Below are 17,507 nucleotides of genomic sequence, written 5' to 3' on the forward strand. Positions count from 1 at the left end.
ACATTTAAAAGTTTTCAGATTTGGGATGTTTGACCTGTATTAACCTCTTTGCTTCACTTTTTAAAATGAATAATCCTCCATTGTGATAATCCTGGCACAAATTGCTGGGTTTTGTCATATTTTAAAATATATTTTATTAGGTATAATAGCATTTTAAAAGTTGCTTATGGCAGATTTTGTCTCTGACACGTACCCTAGGCAGATGATGTCAGCGCTCTTCTGACAGCAGCCATGCCCCCTTCTGCGCTGCCTTCTTGTTACAAGCCTCAAGTGCTCAATGGTGTGAGAAGCCCAGGAGCCACTGCAGATGCTCTCTCTTCAGGTCCATCTAGCCCATCAAGCCTTTCTGCAGCCAGCAGTCTTGACAACTTATCTGGGAGTTTTTCAGAACTGTCTTCAGTAGTTAGTTCAAGTGGAACAGAGGGTGCTTCCGGTTTGGAGAAAAAGGAGGGTGAGACATTCCACAAAAATAACTTTCTAACTGGTATTGTAGCCCCATATTTGACATTTGGGATACTAAAAAGTCATTTTTAACCTTAAATACAAGGTATTAGTATCAAATTAGTTAACATAGCCTTAAAAAGGTTTAGCCTTGTGTTGCTTTCTTCCTTCCAAGTTGAGAGTTGAAGAGTCTTGTGCTACTAACCTACTCTTTATGTATGTATGTATGTATGTATTTATTTTTGAGATGGAGTTTTGCTTTTGTCGCCCAGGCTGGAGTGCAGTGGTACCATCTCGGCTCACTGCGGCCTCTGCCTCAAGGGTTCAAGCAATGTGCCTGCCTCAGCCTCCCGAGTAGCTGAAATTGCAGGCATCCACCACCACGCCCGGCTAATTTTTGTAGTTTTAGTAGAGAGGGGATTTCACCATTTTGGCCAGACTGGTCTTGAACTCCTGAACTCAGGTGGTCCACCCGCCACGCCTCCCAAAGTGCTGGGATTGTAGGCGTGAACCACCATCCCCAGCCCTTAATCTACTTTTTAGATGTAAACTTTTTCTGTTAAAATTCATCTCACCTTATGCAACAATGTGGAGCTTGTTTTTATAAACTTTTTTTGTGAAGTAGCTTACATCCTGAAAGATAGGAAAACTGGTTTTAGAAATACAGATGCAATTAAAAACAAAGTTTAAAATAAAAATGAGAGTACTGAGACTGCCCCATTGATTAACTTATTTCTAATGTTGAAATTTTATAGCTTTCTCTTGTTCAGTATTGTATCTTAAGTGGCTATTAATACTTGTTTTTGAAAAAATAATTATTTTCTTCATATATAGTAACATTACAAGACTTTATTGTTATAGTGATGAATGAAATACACTATTCTGATGTGAAATTCCATTTGTTTTGGATTTTTTTATTTCCCAGTTCCAGGAGTAGATTTTAGCATAACTCAATTCGTAAGGAATCTTGGACTTGAGCACCTAATGGATATATTTGAGAGAGAGCAGGTGAGTAGATGAATCATATTGTTTGGATTAGTGGTTTATGGAAACTCAAGGAAAATTTGGAACATACTTGAAATGAGCTGAACCATGTAAGCTATTGGGGGAGAATGATTTTTAAGAAATGACATCAGTCAGCCTTCTAATTTGGCTTGACCTTGGAACTTCCATTTAGTTCACTAGGACACAATTGACTCATGTAGTAATGGTAAAATAGCTTTCTTGAATGGGAAGTTTAGCTTATTCAGTTCTTGAAGTAAGTTATCCTTGAGCACTGTCTATTCAGTTATCTCTTTTAAGCCTAACACTTTTCTAGCTGCTATGGGAAGGTATATGAATATGCCAGCCATATCTGGGCTTTTCTAAGCAGTCTCAGTTTAAAGTACCCTGTCAGAATACATTTACTGATTTTTGTTGTTGTTCAGAAAATAATGTTACTGTAGATTTGCTCTCTAAGGGACTTTCAGTGTAGTTATGGAAGTGGAATAAGAACATATGGCCGGGCGCAGTGGCTAATGCCTGTAATCTCAGGACTTTGGGAGGCTGAGGTGGGTGGATCACAAGGTCAGGAGTTCAAGACCAGCCTGGCCAAGATGGTGAAACCCCAGTCTCTACTAAAAATACAAAAAAATTAGCCAGGCACGGTGGCAGGTGCCTATAATCCCACCTACTCAGGAGGCTGAGGCAAATAATTGCTTGAACCCAGGAGGCAGAGGTTGCAGTGAGCCAAGATCACACCACTGCACTCCAACCTGGGTGACAGCGAGACTCTGTCTCAAAAAAAAAAAAAAAAACAACATATGAAAATTCAAGTTTTACGATAGATTTTAGAAATTTGTAGAAGGGAGCTGGGCACGGTGGTTCATGTCTATAATCCCAGCATTTTGGGAGACTGAGACGGGTGGATCGCCTGAGTTCAGGAGTTTAAGACCAGCCTGGCCAACATAATGAAATCCTGTCCCTACTAAAAATACAAAAAATTAGCCGGGCATGGTGGTAGGTGCCTGTAATCCCAGCTGCTTGGGAGGCTGAGGCAGGAGAATCGCTTGAACCCAGGAGGCAGAGGTTGCAGTGAGCTGAGATTGCACTTTTGCACTCCAGCCTTGGCAACAAGAGTGAAACTCTGTCTCAAAAAACAAATAAACAAAAACAGAAATTTGAAGAAGGAAAAGATTACTGTGAGCTAGGCTCATCGGGGAATGCTTCATAGAACGTGTATAAGTAAAACAGGGTTTTTAAGAATGGCTTCAATTCATGAAGCCATAGTGTATTACTGTATTAAAGATAAAAGGGTTACTTTGAACAGTGATGCACAAGTACCATTTGGCATAGTCCAGACTCAGAAGGAACCATTGAAAGACATTGTATAAATAGGGTTGGATGTAGAGTGATGGTAGAAAAGTATTATGGAAAAAATAAAATAGAATACTTGAATGTGGTTAATTTGAAAGTGCGTTTTTGTTTCGCATTTTAGTTCTGCTCAGGTTCTTATGCTAAATGGAAATAATATTTTTTGAAATGTTTAAAATAATCTGGAGTAAATGTATGAATCTTATATATTATGAAAACACCAATATATGAATGTCCGCCAAATAAGTAAGCATTCTAAGTAGTTTCCTCCTCTTTTGTAAGATCACTTTGGATGTATTAGTTGAGATGGGGCACAAGGAGCTGAAGGAGATTGGAATCAATGCTTACGGACATAGGCACAAACTAATTAAAGGAGTTGAGAGACTTATCTCCGGACAACAAGGTATTTTATTATAATAATTGCTGTTGTCAATTTAACAGTTTGCTTAAAGGCAACCCTCAGTGTACTAAGTTATAATTTAAAAATATATGTGAAAGAATCTGTTTAATAGGAAGAATACTAATTTAGGATTCAGGAAACTGGGATCAAGTCTTAGCTGTGCTACTAACTTAAAGTTACTGAGCTGCTGCTTGCTGTTAACAATGTGAACCTAAGAAAAACTTCTGGACCATTCAGAAATTTGGGAATTGTTTTAGCTCCTGAAAATAAGGAAGTTAGTTGAGATTATTTTCTGAAGTTGTTCTAGCTCTAAAATTTTATTATTTTAAAGGTCCAAAACTTAGGTATCTCATTTCTTATGGTAATATAATAGATAATAACTAAGTGTTCAGGCTAACCCACAAAGTACTGTACTAAATCTCTTACATAGATAAATTTGTAAGAGCTTGGGATGAAAATACTCGAAAGCAATAATGTTGCAACTGAAGAAATTGAACAAAACAAAGTTGAATAATAATTTTATTTCTCCTTAATGTTGGTGCTTAAGGAAAATGCAAATTGCATTTATTCAGCAGATGTTAACACTTTATACCAGGTCTGTGTATAAAAAGGTGAATTGTTTTAAGTGTCAAAACCACATTTAACTTTATTGTTCAACTGAGGGAGTGATTTATCCTGGGGTCAATAATATTCAATAATTGAACATCCTGGCCTTACACTTGGGGTTAAAGAGAAACCTCCATCAGTAAAAATGAAGGTATTTTCAGGAAAGAATGTATGCTAGCCAGGATGGGGTCCACCGCTGAAGAAATAAGAGCACCTCTAAAAACATAGATGATTCAAGCTAAGGAATACTTTAAACTGGTATTTTAGAATAAGCTCAGTTGAAGGTAGATGTATTTTACTGCCTGATTGGAACTAGGATAAGATATTTAAAATGCAATATGGTCTTGGCTGTTTCTAGTATAGAGGACAAATTTTTATAAGATAAAGAGGAGGGAAAATCCATGATTTCCTGAAATATTAGTATACAATATAATTAGCACTAAAAATGAGGAACTAGAACCCTCAGTTGTAGACCATCGTTGTGACTCTACTGGAATAATACTGATCTGGTATGATAAAAAAATACGTTGGAGTACCAGGATAACGAGAGTCTTTTAGGAAAGAGGCAGGGTAGAAAAGGAAAACAGGCAGTATTTGTATAAACATATCATAGCTATTAGAACTGCACTGAAAAGCTGAAAGGCTCAATGACAGAAATGGATACGTTGCCTCCAAATGGCAGAGGTACTTCCATGCCACCTCTGGTCCTGTAGTCACTCTGATACATCCAGCTCCACTTGGATAAGGAGAAACGTCATAAGACAAAATGCTGTGTCTGATCTGGCATATCAGGGTCACTTTCCTACATAAAATTACCATCTTCCTTATGTTCATTCAAAGCCAAGATTCTTTTTTGTTCCCCCAATCTGATGTTAGTCAACCAACAGGGATTCCATACTTACACCTGATTTGCAAAGTGGAACTGGTAGCTGCCTATGATGATTTTCTAACACTCTTATCATGCTGACTTAACAGCCTTACCTATTATTCCGTGCATCAAGTCAATAGATGACTAGTACCATACTGATCTTTCAGTATTGATAAACATCTTCTTGTATATGTTGCAGATGCCTCAGTCAAGCATTTGTCACAGTCTTTATTCTATAAAATACTCTCCATATGCTCTTCATAATCCGTAAAGATTATTGCAATTCAGCCACTTCTGTAAGTGTTTATTAGCATTGGCATGTTGGTAGTAGTCCTGTTCTTCAGACCATAGCTTAGAATCAGAATAGTGCTCTTCGTCTCCAGAGGCAGACTTCCATGCACTAACCCAGCAGTAAAGGATTTGGCCCCTACATGGGAAAACAGCAGTGTTGGAGATATTGTTGTAGAGATTAAAGGAGAGAGTTGTGCTACAAATACACTAAAGGAATTAGAAAATTCTGTTTAAAATTCCATTTTAAAAACTTTATAAGAGTAAAGATACAAAAATAGATATGATTATCTTGATCATTGACATTTGGAAAACACCATAAATTCATTCCTGAGATAAACAATATATTATGGGACAGAATATACATTCAATAGGTGGTAAACTATGGATTTCTCATTCTGGGGTGATTTAAAATTACCTGAGGCTATGCAAGTTTCTGTCATAATTCTTCCTCATATTTACAAAGAAGAAAGAGATTAAATGTTGAAAAGACTGCATAGTTAGTAAAGAAAGTAATTTGAAGAAGAAAATGTGTTACAAACTCATTAAGAATAGGAGATAAAGAAGAGAAAGATTTTCTGAAATATTTCCACAAAACCCCTTATAACTTGTCAGGTCAAAAAGTAGTAGTCTAAATGCATTGTGATGTGTGTACTGGTTTTGATCCTAGAACAAAAAAAAGGACATTAATGGGGAAAACTAGTGAAAAAATGACGTCAATAATTTAGTTAATAAGTGTTTGTTTTTTTGTTTTTTTGTTTTTTTTGAGATGGAGTCTTGCTCTCTTGCCCAGACTGGAGTGCAGTGGCTGGATCTCAGCTCACTGCAAGCTCTGCCTCCCGGGTTCACACTATTCTCCTGCCTCAGCCTCCTGAGTAGCTGGGACTACAGGTGCCCGCCACCACGCCCAGATAATTTTTTGGATTTTTAATAGAGACGGGGTTTCACCGGGTTAGATAGGATAGTCTCGATCTCCTGACCTTGTGATCCGCCCGCCTCGGCCTCCCAAAGTGCTGGGATTACAGGCGTGAGCCACCGCGCCCGGCCTAGTTAATAAGTTTTGACAAATGTGCTATGGTTATATAAAATGGTAACATTAGGGGAAAGTAGGTGAAGGGGACATAGGAACTCTGTACTTTCAGCCTTTCTAAATATCTAAATTATCACAATATAAAACGTTTTTTAAAATTGATAGTAAGCAGCCGGGTACGGTGGCTCACACCTGTAAATCCCAGCACTTTGGGAGGCTGAGGTGGGCGAATCACCTCAGGTCGAGAGTTCAAGACCAGCCTGACCAACATGGAGAAACTCCGTCTCTACTAAAAATACAAAATTATCCAGTTGTGGTGGCGAATGCCTGTAATCTCAGCTACTCAGGAGGCTAAGGCAAGAAAATCACTTGAACCCAGGAGGCGGAGGTTGTGGTGAGCCAAGATTGCACCAGCCTAGCCTGGGCAATAAGAGCGAAACTCCATCTCAAAAAAAAGTTAAAAAAAAAAAAATTGGTAGTAAGCATCAGAAAAATTAGGTAATTTCTGGTTTTGATGTTCATTGTTTATTGGCAATTTATTTTTCTACCTTCAAATTTTGTTTCATAGGTCTTAACCCATATTTAACTTTGAACACCTCTGGTAGTGGAACAGTTCTCATAGATCTGTCTCCTGATGATAAAGAGTTTCAGTCTGTGGAGGAAGAGGTATGTTCATATACCTTCAATAGTAGGTTGGCCTTATATATTTAGTTCACTTTGTATGCTCTTGTGTCTTCTTCCTTTAGTTTGCATTATATAATTTTTACCTATAAATGCTGTTTTCAAGCTGATTATCTCATAACTGTCTCTAGAAAATATTACTCATGAATTTATAAGACTCATATTCTTTGTTTTTGTGTTTGTTTTTGTTTTTGTATTTTTAGTAGAGACAGGGTTTCGCCGTGTTGCCCAGGCTGGTCTCAAACTCCTGAACTCAGGCAGTCCATCTGCCTCGGCCTCCCAAAGTGGAGCACCATGCCCAGCCCTCATATTCTTTGAATAACAAAAATATTACAACCTGTTTTGTATTCTCAAAAGTAGAATCAGATGAGTCAAGAACCGTGTTCCCCAAATCAGAAAATACACAAATGCTAATGCACGTATATTTCAAACCATTTTTCTGACAGATGCAAAGTACAGTTCGAGAGCACAGAGATGGAGGTCATGCAGGTGGAATCTTCAACAGATATAATATTCTCAAGGTAATAAATTAGTGAAAGTAAAGTTTTCTGAGACCATAGTTTTCAAAGCCTGAAGCCATCAGTAACTTTCATAAGAATATAATCTGTCTAGCCCGGTAAGTTCTTGACTTGGCATCAGAGACTATTTTGGGGAAGAAGATACCCTTGGAAGGTTAATATTCTCCAAATCCCTGTGCTATTTTTAATAACTGATAATAATTCAATTCTTGTTGAACATATTCAAGTGTACGGGTTATGTTTTATCTTGGGGTAATGCTAAATACTATAGGTTCAAGACTTTAAAGTACTGTTAAAGTACTCTACAGTAACAAAGCTGAATTTTTTTTGTGGCAGATACCATCTTTATAGTCATACAATGCTTGTTTTTTTATCCTGATTGACTACAGGTTTCTGAAAGTCCCCAAATATATTACCTTTTTATAAATTTTAATAGTACTCTCTTCATCTTTTCCAAAAAATATATATTTTTAAAATGTTTTGAGTCATTTGGTGGCTGTCCTGTCTTACCGATTTCAGTTACTCTTCTTAGGAACTTTTTCAACATTATGTTTTTCTTGAACTATAGTAATCAAAACTGCACACCATACTTCATGCATAATGAATTTGTATTAACTACATTGATGCAGTATATTCCTAATAATTGTAAAAATAAGACATAAAGTTAGAATGAAAATGTGGCATATGCCTTTCTAATACACAAATGTTAAACTCTGAACGGTATCAAATCTTTCAGCTGTATTGTATTACTGTTTCATAACATACTGTGAGTATAATATTTAATCAGAGAAATACGTGCCTACTACAGGTACATTTCAGTCAAGTCCGCTTTGTCTACAAGCGTTAACAAAATGTGTGGAGTTTTGTTAGGCGTGAGAACAGGAGAGAGATTGTGTGTTTGATTTCTAAGGTAGTTGGATTTGAGAAAGATAACACTGTTTTCTTCCTCTAACAAAGGTATTTTCATGCAGTGTTTAATGAAAATTTTTTCGGTGACGAAACAGGGTTTTGTTGTTGTTGTTGTTCCTTTTTAATGCATAAATGAGATCTATTTGTGACAGTTATGGTCCTTGATTACATCTGTGGTAATATTTTGCGTTATTTGAGCCAAGACTAACACCATCAGCTTCCAGGTGTGCTCTAGGAACCAGCAGGGGGCTGTAGCACCTTTAAGCACAGCTAAGAAACGACGCTAGTATTGTGAATTTTTTTCCTAGAAATACTCCTAATGAGACTAACATCCACCTTAAAATCTTTTGCAGACAAAAATTTTCAGAATTAGAAGGTCAAGGGAGTAATTGTGTGTGTGTTGGGGGCTGGAGGACACTATTTCAAATATTCTTAATTTTAAACAGATTAATATGGCACTCAGACAGATACATTGGGGGGAAAAGGATACTCGAAATTTCTAGTACTTAATACAGAAGAAACTCGGCATGTCTGATTTGGAGGTGTTTTTGTAATAGTTTTAAGTTAATGAGAATGGAAGTGTTTTAATAAATTAACAGTATTCCTGAGCTTCATATATGGCCTTTTTTTTCTTTGAATTTTTTTAATCTTCAAAATGTAGCTATACTTCCAACTTTATGGTTGGGACAAAGTATTTTTAGTTGATTAGAATAACACATTTTATATTTCAGAGAAAAGTTTTGCCTGCCTTCTAGCTAAATGTATGGCCCATCTTTGGTTTAGATGAAGAAGTCAGTAAGTAATACTTAAAGGTTTGGTTTTTCTGGTTTATTTTTTATAGATTCAGAAGGTTTGTAACAAGAAACTATGGGAAAGATATACTCACCGGAGAAAAGAAGTTTCTGAAGAAAACCACAACCATGCCAATGAACGAATGCTATTTCATGGTAAGATTCCTCCCTACCGACTCTACCATTGTTCTCCACATTAGGATAGTTTTTTTTGTTCAGATATGAAATAATAATAAGCCTGTATATTCTTTATGTCATTCTTTTATAATAAACCTAGTATTTCTGTAACTTTTACATTTATGTTTTCAACTTCTTTTGAATTTGTATGTTTTATAATGGATTGTTTTTAAATAAGATTACCACAACAAAAAATAGAAATGAGAGTGTTGACTATCTTTTCCTTTTTTCTTTAAATAGTAAATTTTGCTTATGGTCACTCTAAGAAATTTTGTGTTTTACTTTTAACTAGTTGATTGAATTAAAAATAAAACCTGGGAATCACCTCAGAAGAAGATATACATCCTATTCTGATTTTGATTCTAAGTATCAAACCCACACAATTTGACAACAGCCATTGTTATTGAACCTGTAGAGGTTTCTAATGACTGTAGAATTGAAACCATAGAATTAAATTGAAAGCACAATTACTTATTCTTCTTGGAATTTTCTACTTTTTTGTATTATAAGCTGGCAGGTGTTGGTTAGTCTTTCAAATTTTGGCAAAGTTAAATATATTAATGTAGTACTTGTGAGGCCTTCAAGTACATAGTAGTTCCAGTCTATTTCTTCATTTGTCCTTGATTGCAGAAAAAATTTAGAGACCTATAAAGTTCTGTAAAACACAGTAAATTTCATAATACCCTGGGAGAAAGGCTGTAGCAGAATGGATTCATGTGCAGTATCTAAACATGTTGCACTCCTTATTCCAAAACCCTAAATAATTATCATGATAATCTCTTGACACAGAGCATATTTATTATCTGTTAATATGATGGTTATAATGTGGTTTTTCTAATTTGTAATATAAATAATTTTGGTTTTCCCAAGTTAATTCAAAAAGTGATTCTATTCATCTGTATTTCTGTAAAGTAGAATTCAGTATATTTTCCTGTTTCTCTATGGACAGGAAACATGATCTTGATAAATGAATTAGCTGTGGTTTCTTGACTTTTTCCATCCACCACTCTACTCCACTCCCAAGGAAAGAGGAAAGGGAAATCAATATGCAGGGGGTGAGGGAAAGCACCACATTTGCAGACAGAACCTTGTATCGCAATTGATGAAAGGCAAAAGTGGAAGGATAGAAGAGAAGAGGTATAAGAAAGAGAATAAGAATGTGAAAGTGGGGCCGGGCATGGTGGCTCACGCCTGTAATCCCAGCACTTTGGGAGGCCAAGGTGGGTGGATCACCTGAGGTCAAGAGTTTGAGACCAACCTGACCAGTATGTTGAAACCCCGTCTCTATTAAAAATACAAAAATTAGCCAGGTATGGTGGTGTGCACCTATAGTCCCAGCTACTCAGGAGGCTGAGACAGGAGAATTGCTTGAACCCGGGAGGCAGAGGTTGCAGTGAGCCAAGATCATGCCACTACAATGGGCCACAGAGTGAGACTCCATCTCAAAAAAAAAAAAAAAAGAATGTGAAAGTCTACTTGGGCCACTTGATATCCAAAAACAAACCGCACAGGCATAGGCATCATTCTAAGACCTAATTGCATTTAGCTTTGCCATCTAAAGTGAATTATGAGGCTCTTGGTGTTGGATTTTTATGGATTTGCAGTCTGGCGTTTGGTAACTCTTAAACATTGATATTTCAAGTAATCTGTTTTTCTAGTTCAATCTGTGTCCTTATTTTAGCACATGAACCAGCACTCTATTAGAAACATTAGTTGATGTTAGCAGTTCTTTATTCTAAAATAGTAAGCTGACTGACAGTTAACTTGTTACCCTTTTTCTTTTTGGTTTTATTATGGTGGGGCTGTATATTTAAGAATTCAATTTCTAAGAAACTATTTTTTACTTCTAAGATAAATTTTAAATTGTTGTTACCCATCTATATGTGTTTCAGGGTCTCCTTTTGTGAATGCAATTATCCACAAAGGCTTTGATGAAAGGCATGCGTACATAGGTGGCATGTTTGGAGCTGGCATTTATTTTGCTGAAAACTCTTCCAAAAGCAATCAATATGTATATGGAATTGGAGGCGGTACTGGGTGTCCAGTTCACAAAGACAGATCTTGTTACATTTGCCACAGGTAAGAGATCACTTGTTCTCATTTATTTTGGTAATAATCAGATAAGAACTAGTTACATTTTTGAGGGCGAAGCATTATGTTGGACAGCCTTAGAAATGCAAGCTAGGCATGTTTTTTGTTGTTGTTTTTTTATTATACTTTCTAGGGTACATGCGCACAGTGTGCAGGTTTGTTACATATGTATGCATTTGCCATGTTGGTGTGCTGCACCCATCAACTCGTCATTTACATTAGGTATATCTCCTAATGCTATCCCTCCCCCCGCTAGGCGTGTTTTAGATTGCTTTTGGCCCTCTCACCGATTATAATAGTAGCTAATGTTTATTAAATGATCCGTATGGGCCAATTATAATTTAAGCACTTGACCTGGTTGACTAATCATTAGAATATCTGGTGCCTTAAAGCATACTGAGTAGAAAGTAACATTAGGCATGAAAGAGGCTTTATTGTAGCCCTTGAGTATTGTAGGACTCTGTGGACTTTTTAAAAATCTAGTATTCAAATGCTAAAATGGCATTATTTGTCAAGTCTAATTATTTGATCGCAGTGCCTGAGCCTCTCTTCCACTGTGATACGATCCTAATCTTCAATTTGCAATACTACTATAAGAACTTAAAATTAAAACATTGATCCTTTTCGAAAGGAAATAATAATCAAATAACTACTTTGCACTTTTTTTCTACTTTTAATTACCTGTTCTAACTCACTTGTTAAAAATCATTTAAGTAACTTGTCCCTAACTTAAAAAATCCTTATAGGCAAAAAGTTATGCCATTTGAAAAATCCAGTAAGATTAATTCCTGAGATTTATTCAACAGGGCACTGCTTATTGAATATATAGAGCAGTAGTTTATCAAGCATTAGCATGCATTAGAATCACCTAGATGGCTTGTTTAAATCACAGATTCTTAGGCTCTACCTTCTCAGTTGCTGATTTAGTAGATCTGGGGTGGGGCTCTAGAATTTGAGTTTCTACCAGGTTCCCAGATGTGACGCTGTATTTCTGACCACTGATCTAGAAAAAAACCCTTAGAGCAGTATTTTGCACTTTGGCAGCACATTGGAATCATCCAGGGAACATTAAAAAGCTATTAATGCTTGTGTCCCACCCTCACAGAATCTCATTTAATTAGTCTGGGGCATGATCTGGATATTAGAATTTTTTACAGCTTCCCAGCTGATTTCAAAGGACTTCCAAGCTGAAGAATTGCAGTCATGGAGGAAAGCAGGTTCTTTCTTTGTGTTTGTTTTGTTCTTACTGTTATCCCTCTAAATTTAGGACTGCATAGGTAGTACACAGTAGGCCCTCCTGTGTAGGATCTCCCACTCACTTCTATTTTAGATCATAAATTGGAGTGGTTAGGAGGCATGTAATTTCCTGAGATTTTGTAAATTTGAACACTGCTGTTTTTATTTGTCATATGTGGTCTGAAGGCTAAACAGTTCTAATTATTAGTAATAAGCAACATTCTAACACCTCCCTTTTCTTTGGAAGATAGAACCATCAACTGGTCTACTGACATCTCCTGTTATCTTCTAAAAGGAAACAATAACATTAATACTAAAAGGTTGTTTGAAACTAAGAAAGGCCAATCACATGCCTGAGAGAAGTGGGAGGATAATCTACTGAAACTGGTGGTGAGGGGAGACCTATCTAAGGAAGTAACATTTCAGGGGAAGTCTGAAAATTGAGTGGGTATCAGCCAGTGGAAGAGTGGTAAAATAGATCCCATTCCAGTGATGGAGAAAATTATATAGATGGGGACCATTAATAAAGGAAGTTTGGCCTTTGTGAAGAAAAAAAAACTAATGTGCATGGGGCAGAATGAACATAAAATGAGATTCAAGAAATTGGAGCCATTGTACAGAATTTCTCCCAAGTACAGTGAGCAGCCTCTAAAAGGTTTTAAGCAGAAAAGTGATTTGATCTAATTTTTGTTTGTTTTAATTACTTGGATGGGAAAGGTTTGGACAGGAATTAGAGAAGAAACAGGAAGACTGGTTTAGAAAGCCATTGTGTGATAGTCCAGGTGAAAATTTCAGTGATTTGACTTAATAGTGACAGTAGAATTAAGAGTAGATGGATTTCAAATATATTTTGAAGGTAAAAATCAACTAGACTTAATTAGATATGTGTCCAACTTTGCAAGCCACTTGATGGAAGACCCTTAAACCTTCTCCTTCCCACTTTGTCATTGACTTGTGTTTTTTGCTGAGACACAAACAAGGTGGTAGAGTCTGCATCTCTATAAGGTTATTACCTTTTTCAGGTTTTATAGTTAAAATAAGGACTAACTAAATTGACAGATTATTTCATTAATAAGAGTAATAGAAGACATTCTTAAAAAGTTCTTTTAGGGGTAAAATGATAAAAACAATTTTAAGTATTTATTAAAACTTATGCCGTGTCCACACATTGTCATATTTATGTGTCACGTTTGCCTTCAGGGTGATCTTTTCCTTATCATTTTATAGGCAGCTGCTCTTTTGCCGGGTAACCTTGGGAAAGTCTTTCCTGCAGTTCAGTGCAATGAAAATGGCACATTCTCCTCCAGGTCATCACTCAGTCACTGGTCGGCCCAGTGTAAATGGCCTAGCATTAGCTGAATATGTTATTTACAGAGGAGAACAGGTAATGCAGTTTTATTTGTTCATCTTCAAAAATGCTAGAGAGGCATACTTTAACTTTTTACTAATCTCTTGACAAGACATACTATCTTAACTGGATTTTTAAAAAATTTTTTAAAAATTAAAAATTAAAAATTAAAAAAAATTTAAAAAAAAATTAAAAATTTTTTAAAAATTTTAAAAAACTATTTGGAAATAATTCAGATTTGGAAAGTTACAAAAATAGTGAAGAGAATTCCCTTATAATCTTTACCTAGATTTCCTAAATGTTAATATTTTGTTCTCTTTTTTCTCTTTTATCATTCACTCCTTCCTTCCTTGTGTGTGTTTGTACATATTTTTTTGTGAACTGTTTGAGAGTAAGTTGCAGGGCATATCCCTTTACCATTAACTATTTCAATTGTAAATTCCTAAAAACAAGAAGACTTTATTCAAATTTTGTCAATTGTTCCGGATTTTTTTTTAGCTCTTATGATTGAAATCTTGTATTTAACAGCCTGTCTGTAGCAAAGAAGTATATAATTGTGTTTTGCGCTAAGTGAAAGCCAAAAGTAGTTCTAGAGCAGTGTTGTGAACTGGGGGTAGGTATCGGAATCACCTCAGTTACTAAAATCGGACATGAACTTAGTATCCTTCCTAGACTTGCTGATTGAAAATCTAAAGAACTGGCCGGGCGCGGTGGCTCAAGCCTGTAATCCCAGCACTTTGGGAGGCCGAGACGGGCGGATCACGAGGTCGGGAGATCAAGACCATCCTAGCTAACACGGTGAAACCCTGTCTCTACTAAAAAATACATAAAACTAGCCGGGCGAGGTGGCGGGCGCCTGTAGTCCCAGCTACTCGGGAGGCTAAGGCAGGAGAATGGCGTGAACCCGGGAGGCGGAGCTTGCAGTGAGCCGAGATCCGGCCACTGCCCTCCAGCCTGGGCGACAGAGCAAGACTCCGTCTCAAAAAAAAAAAAAAAAAAAAAGAAAATCTAAAGAACTGTAGTCAGGGTAAAGATGTTTTGAGAAAATGTCCCTAGATGATTCTTATCTACAACACTAATTTAGAACTTCCTCCCTAAGACTAGGAATACTTACGGAAAGTCTATTTATCTTTCAGGAAAATTTGTGTACCATTATTTGAATTTGTCTTTCTCTTCCAGGCTTATCCTGAGTATTTAATTACTTACCAGATTATGAGGCCTGAAGGTATGGTTGATGGATAAATAGTTATTTTAAGAAACTAATTCCACTGAACCTAAAATCATCAAAGCAGCAGTGGCCTCTACCTTTTACTCCTTTGCTGAAAAAAAATCTTGCCCACAGGCCTGTGGCAAAAAGATACAAATGTGAACGAAGTTTAACATTCTGACTTGATAAAGCTTTAATAATGTACAGTGTTTTCTAAATATTTCCTGTTTTTTCAGCACTTTAACAGATGCCATTCCAGGTTAAACTGGGTTTGTCTGTACTAAATTATAAACAGAGTTAACTTGAACCTTTTATATGTTATGCATTGATTCTAACAAACTGTAATGCCCTCAACAGAACTCATTTTACTGATACAATACTGTGTTCTTTAAAACACAGCATTTACACTGAATACAATTTCATTTGTAAAACTGTAAATAAGAGCTTTTGTACTAGCCCAATATTTATTTACATTGCTTTGTAATATAAATCTGTTTTAGAACTGCAGCGGTTTACAAAATTTTTTTCATATGTATTGTTCATCTGTACTTCATCTTACATTGTCATGATTGAGTGATCTTTACATTTGATTCCAGAGGCTATGTTGAGTTGTTACTTGGGAAAGATTGAGTTATCAGATTTAATTTGCTGATGGGAGCCTTTACCTGTCACTAGAAATCTTTCTCATTTAAGAACTTATGAATATGCTGAAGATTTAATTTGTGATACCTTTGTATGTATAAGACACATTCCAAAGAGCTCTAACTATGGCAGGTCCTGATTACTAAATAAGCTTCTTTACTGGCCTCAATTTCTAGCTCTCATGTTGGAAAATTTTCTAAAGTCATTCTGTGAAAATTAGAGCAAAGTGCTCCTGTTTTTTAGAGAAACTGAATCTTGCTGTTGAACATTACTGTGTTCTTTTCGTGGAACATAAGTAGGATGTTACATTTCCAGGGTGGGAAGGGTAATCCTAAATCATTTCCCAATCTATTCTAATTACCTTAAATCTAAAAGGGGGAAAAAAAATCACAAACAGGACTGGGTAGTTTTTTATCCTGAGTATTTTTTTTCAGGTTCTTTTTACTTGGTTTTATTGCTGTGTTTGTAGCCAATCTATACATCATGGGTAAACTTAACCCAGAACTATAAAATGTAGTTGTCTCAGTCCCCTCCAGGCCTCCTGAATGGGCAAGTGCAGTGAGGCAGGTACTTCTTGCTCCTGGGTTTTCTCTCCATGATATTATGCCCAACTGGAAATACGTTCTCAGTTTGTGCACCATGTGGTGACCAGGCCTGTGTTCAGTTTGGCAGCTATAGAAGGAAATGCTGTCCCATAAAATGCCATTCCTATTTTCTAAGATAAAACTGTTTTCCAGGAAGCATGCTTAAGCATCTTGTTACAGAGACATACATCCATTACGGCTTGGCAATCTCTTTTACTTGTTGACTCTAGCTCCCTTCAAAGTCGAGGAAAGATCTTTACTCACTTAATGAGGACATTCCTCATCACTCTCTGTACCAGTTCACCTTTATTTTACATTTTATTCAGTCTGTAAATTAACTGGCCCTTTGCAGTAACTTGTACATAAAGTGCTAGAAAATCATGTTCCTTGTCCTGAATAAGAGTTGATCAGAGTAAATGCATTTCTGGAGTTGTTTCTGTGATGTAAATTATGATCGTTATTTAAGAAGTCAAATCCTGGCCTTGAAGTGCTTTTTATACAGCTCTCTAATGATTATAAATATCCTAAAGTCATTTCTTGGAACACAAGCGGAGTATGCCAAATTTTATATGAATTTTTCAGATTATCTAAGCTTCCAGGTTTTATAATTAGAAGATAATGAGAGAATTAATGGGGTTTATATTTACATTATCTCTCAACTATGTAGCCCATATTACTCACCCTATGAGTGAATCTGAAATTGCTTTTCATGTGAAATCATTGTGGTCTGTGAGTTTACAATTTTGCAAACTGTGTTATTTCATCTAATCGCTTAATGAGTGTGTTTTTCCATGAATGAATATACTGTGGTTCATATGTTAGCATGGCAGTATTTTCAGATAGCTTTTGTTTGTTGGGAAGTTGGGGTTTTGGGGGGAGGGGGCGTATTAGTACGTTGCATGAAATAGCTTACTTTATGATGATGGAATTGCTTTTTCTTTTGTGATTTTTTTTTTTTGAAGTGAAATTTAACTTTTTGTGCAAGTAGTACTATTATACCCATCTTCAGTGTCATACTTGTATTGTATCACATTCCATACCCTCATTTAATTCTTAATAAAACTGTTCACTTGTTTTTCTGGGTAGCATGGTAATTACTGGAATAGTATAAATGTGTTGAATGGTCTTTGAGAAAATGAATTAAGATTACAATAAACCACAATTGCAGGAAAACAATGTAGTTCTGAGTCTAATAGTGATAAATAATGCAGTTTGAAGTTTGAAATATTGAATATTGTAGCTGTACTTGCTCATTAAAATGAAAGTAGCTGTGAGATGCTTTCAACATTTAGTCTATTCAGCACAACTTTGGTAAACTTTAAAGCTCATTCCTGGGAA

General features: G+C 36.1%; 1 protein-coding gene across 1 annotated transcript in view; it reads left to right on the forward strand.

Annotated features, from left to right (window-relative positions):
* Positions 1–17,244, forward strand: part of TNKS2 (tankyrase 2) — a 66,402-nt gene extending 49,158 nt beyond the window's left edge. Inside the window, exons 19-27 of the mRNA XM_007963534.3 lie at positions 199–451; positions 1,367–1,449; positions 3,076–3,196; positions 6,554–6,651; positions 7,113–7,187; positions 8,935–9,040; positions 10,954–11,140; positions 13,616–13,772; positions 14,916–17,244. Of these exons, the coding sequence (XP_007961725.2) occupies positions 199–451; positions 1,367–1,449; positions 3,076–3,196; positions 6,554–6,651; positions 7,113–7,187; positions 8,935–9,040; positions 10,954–11,140; positions 13,616–13,772; positions 14,916–14,978 (1,143 nt within the window). The 3' untranslated portion in view covers positions 14,979–17,244. The remainder of the gene's footprint in view (positions 1–198; positions 452–1,366; positions 1,450–3,075; positions 3,197–6,553; positions 6,652–7,112; positions 7,188–8,934; positions 9,041–10,953; positions 11,141–13,615; positions 13,773–14,915) is intronic.
* The last annotated feature ends 263 nt before the right edge of the window (positions 17,245–17,507 follow it).

This window comes from Chlorocebus sabaeus, chromosome 9 (assembly GCF_047675955.1).
Source record: "Chlorocebus sabaeus isolate Y175 chromosome 9, mChlSab1.0.hap1, whole genome shotgun sequence".
Lineage (NCBI taxonomy): Eukaryota > Metazoa > Chordata > Mammalia > Primates > Cercopithecidae > Chlorocebus > Chlorocebus sabaeus.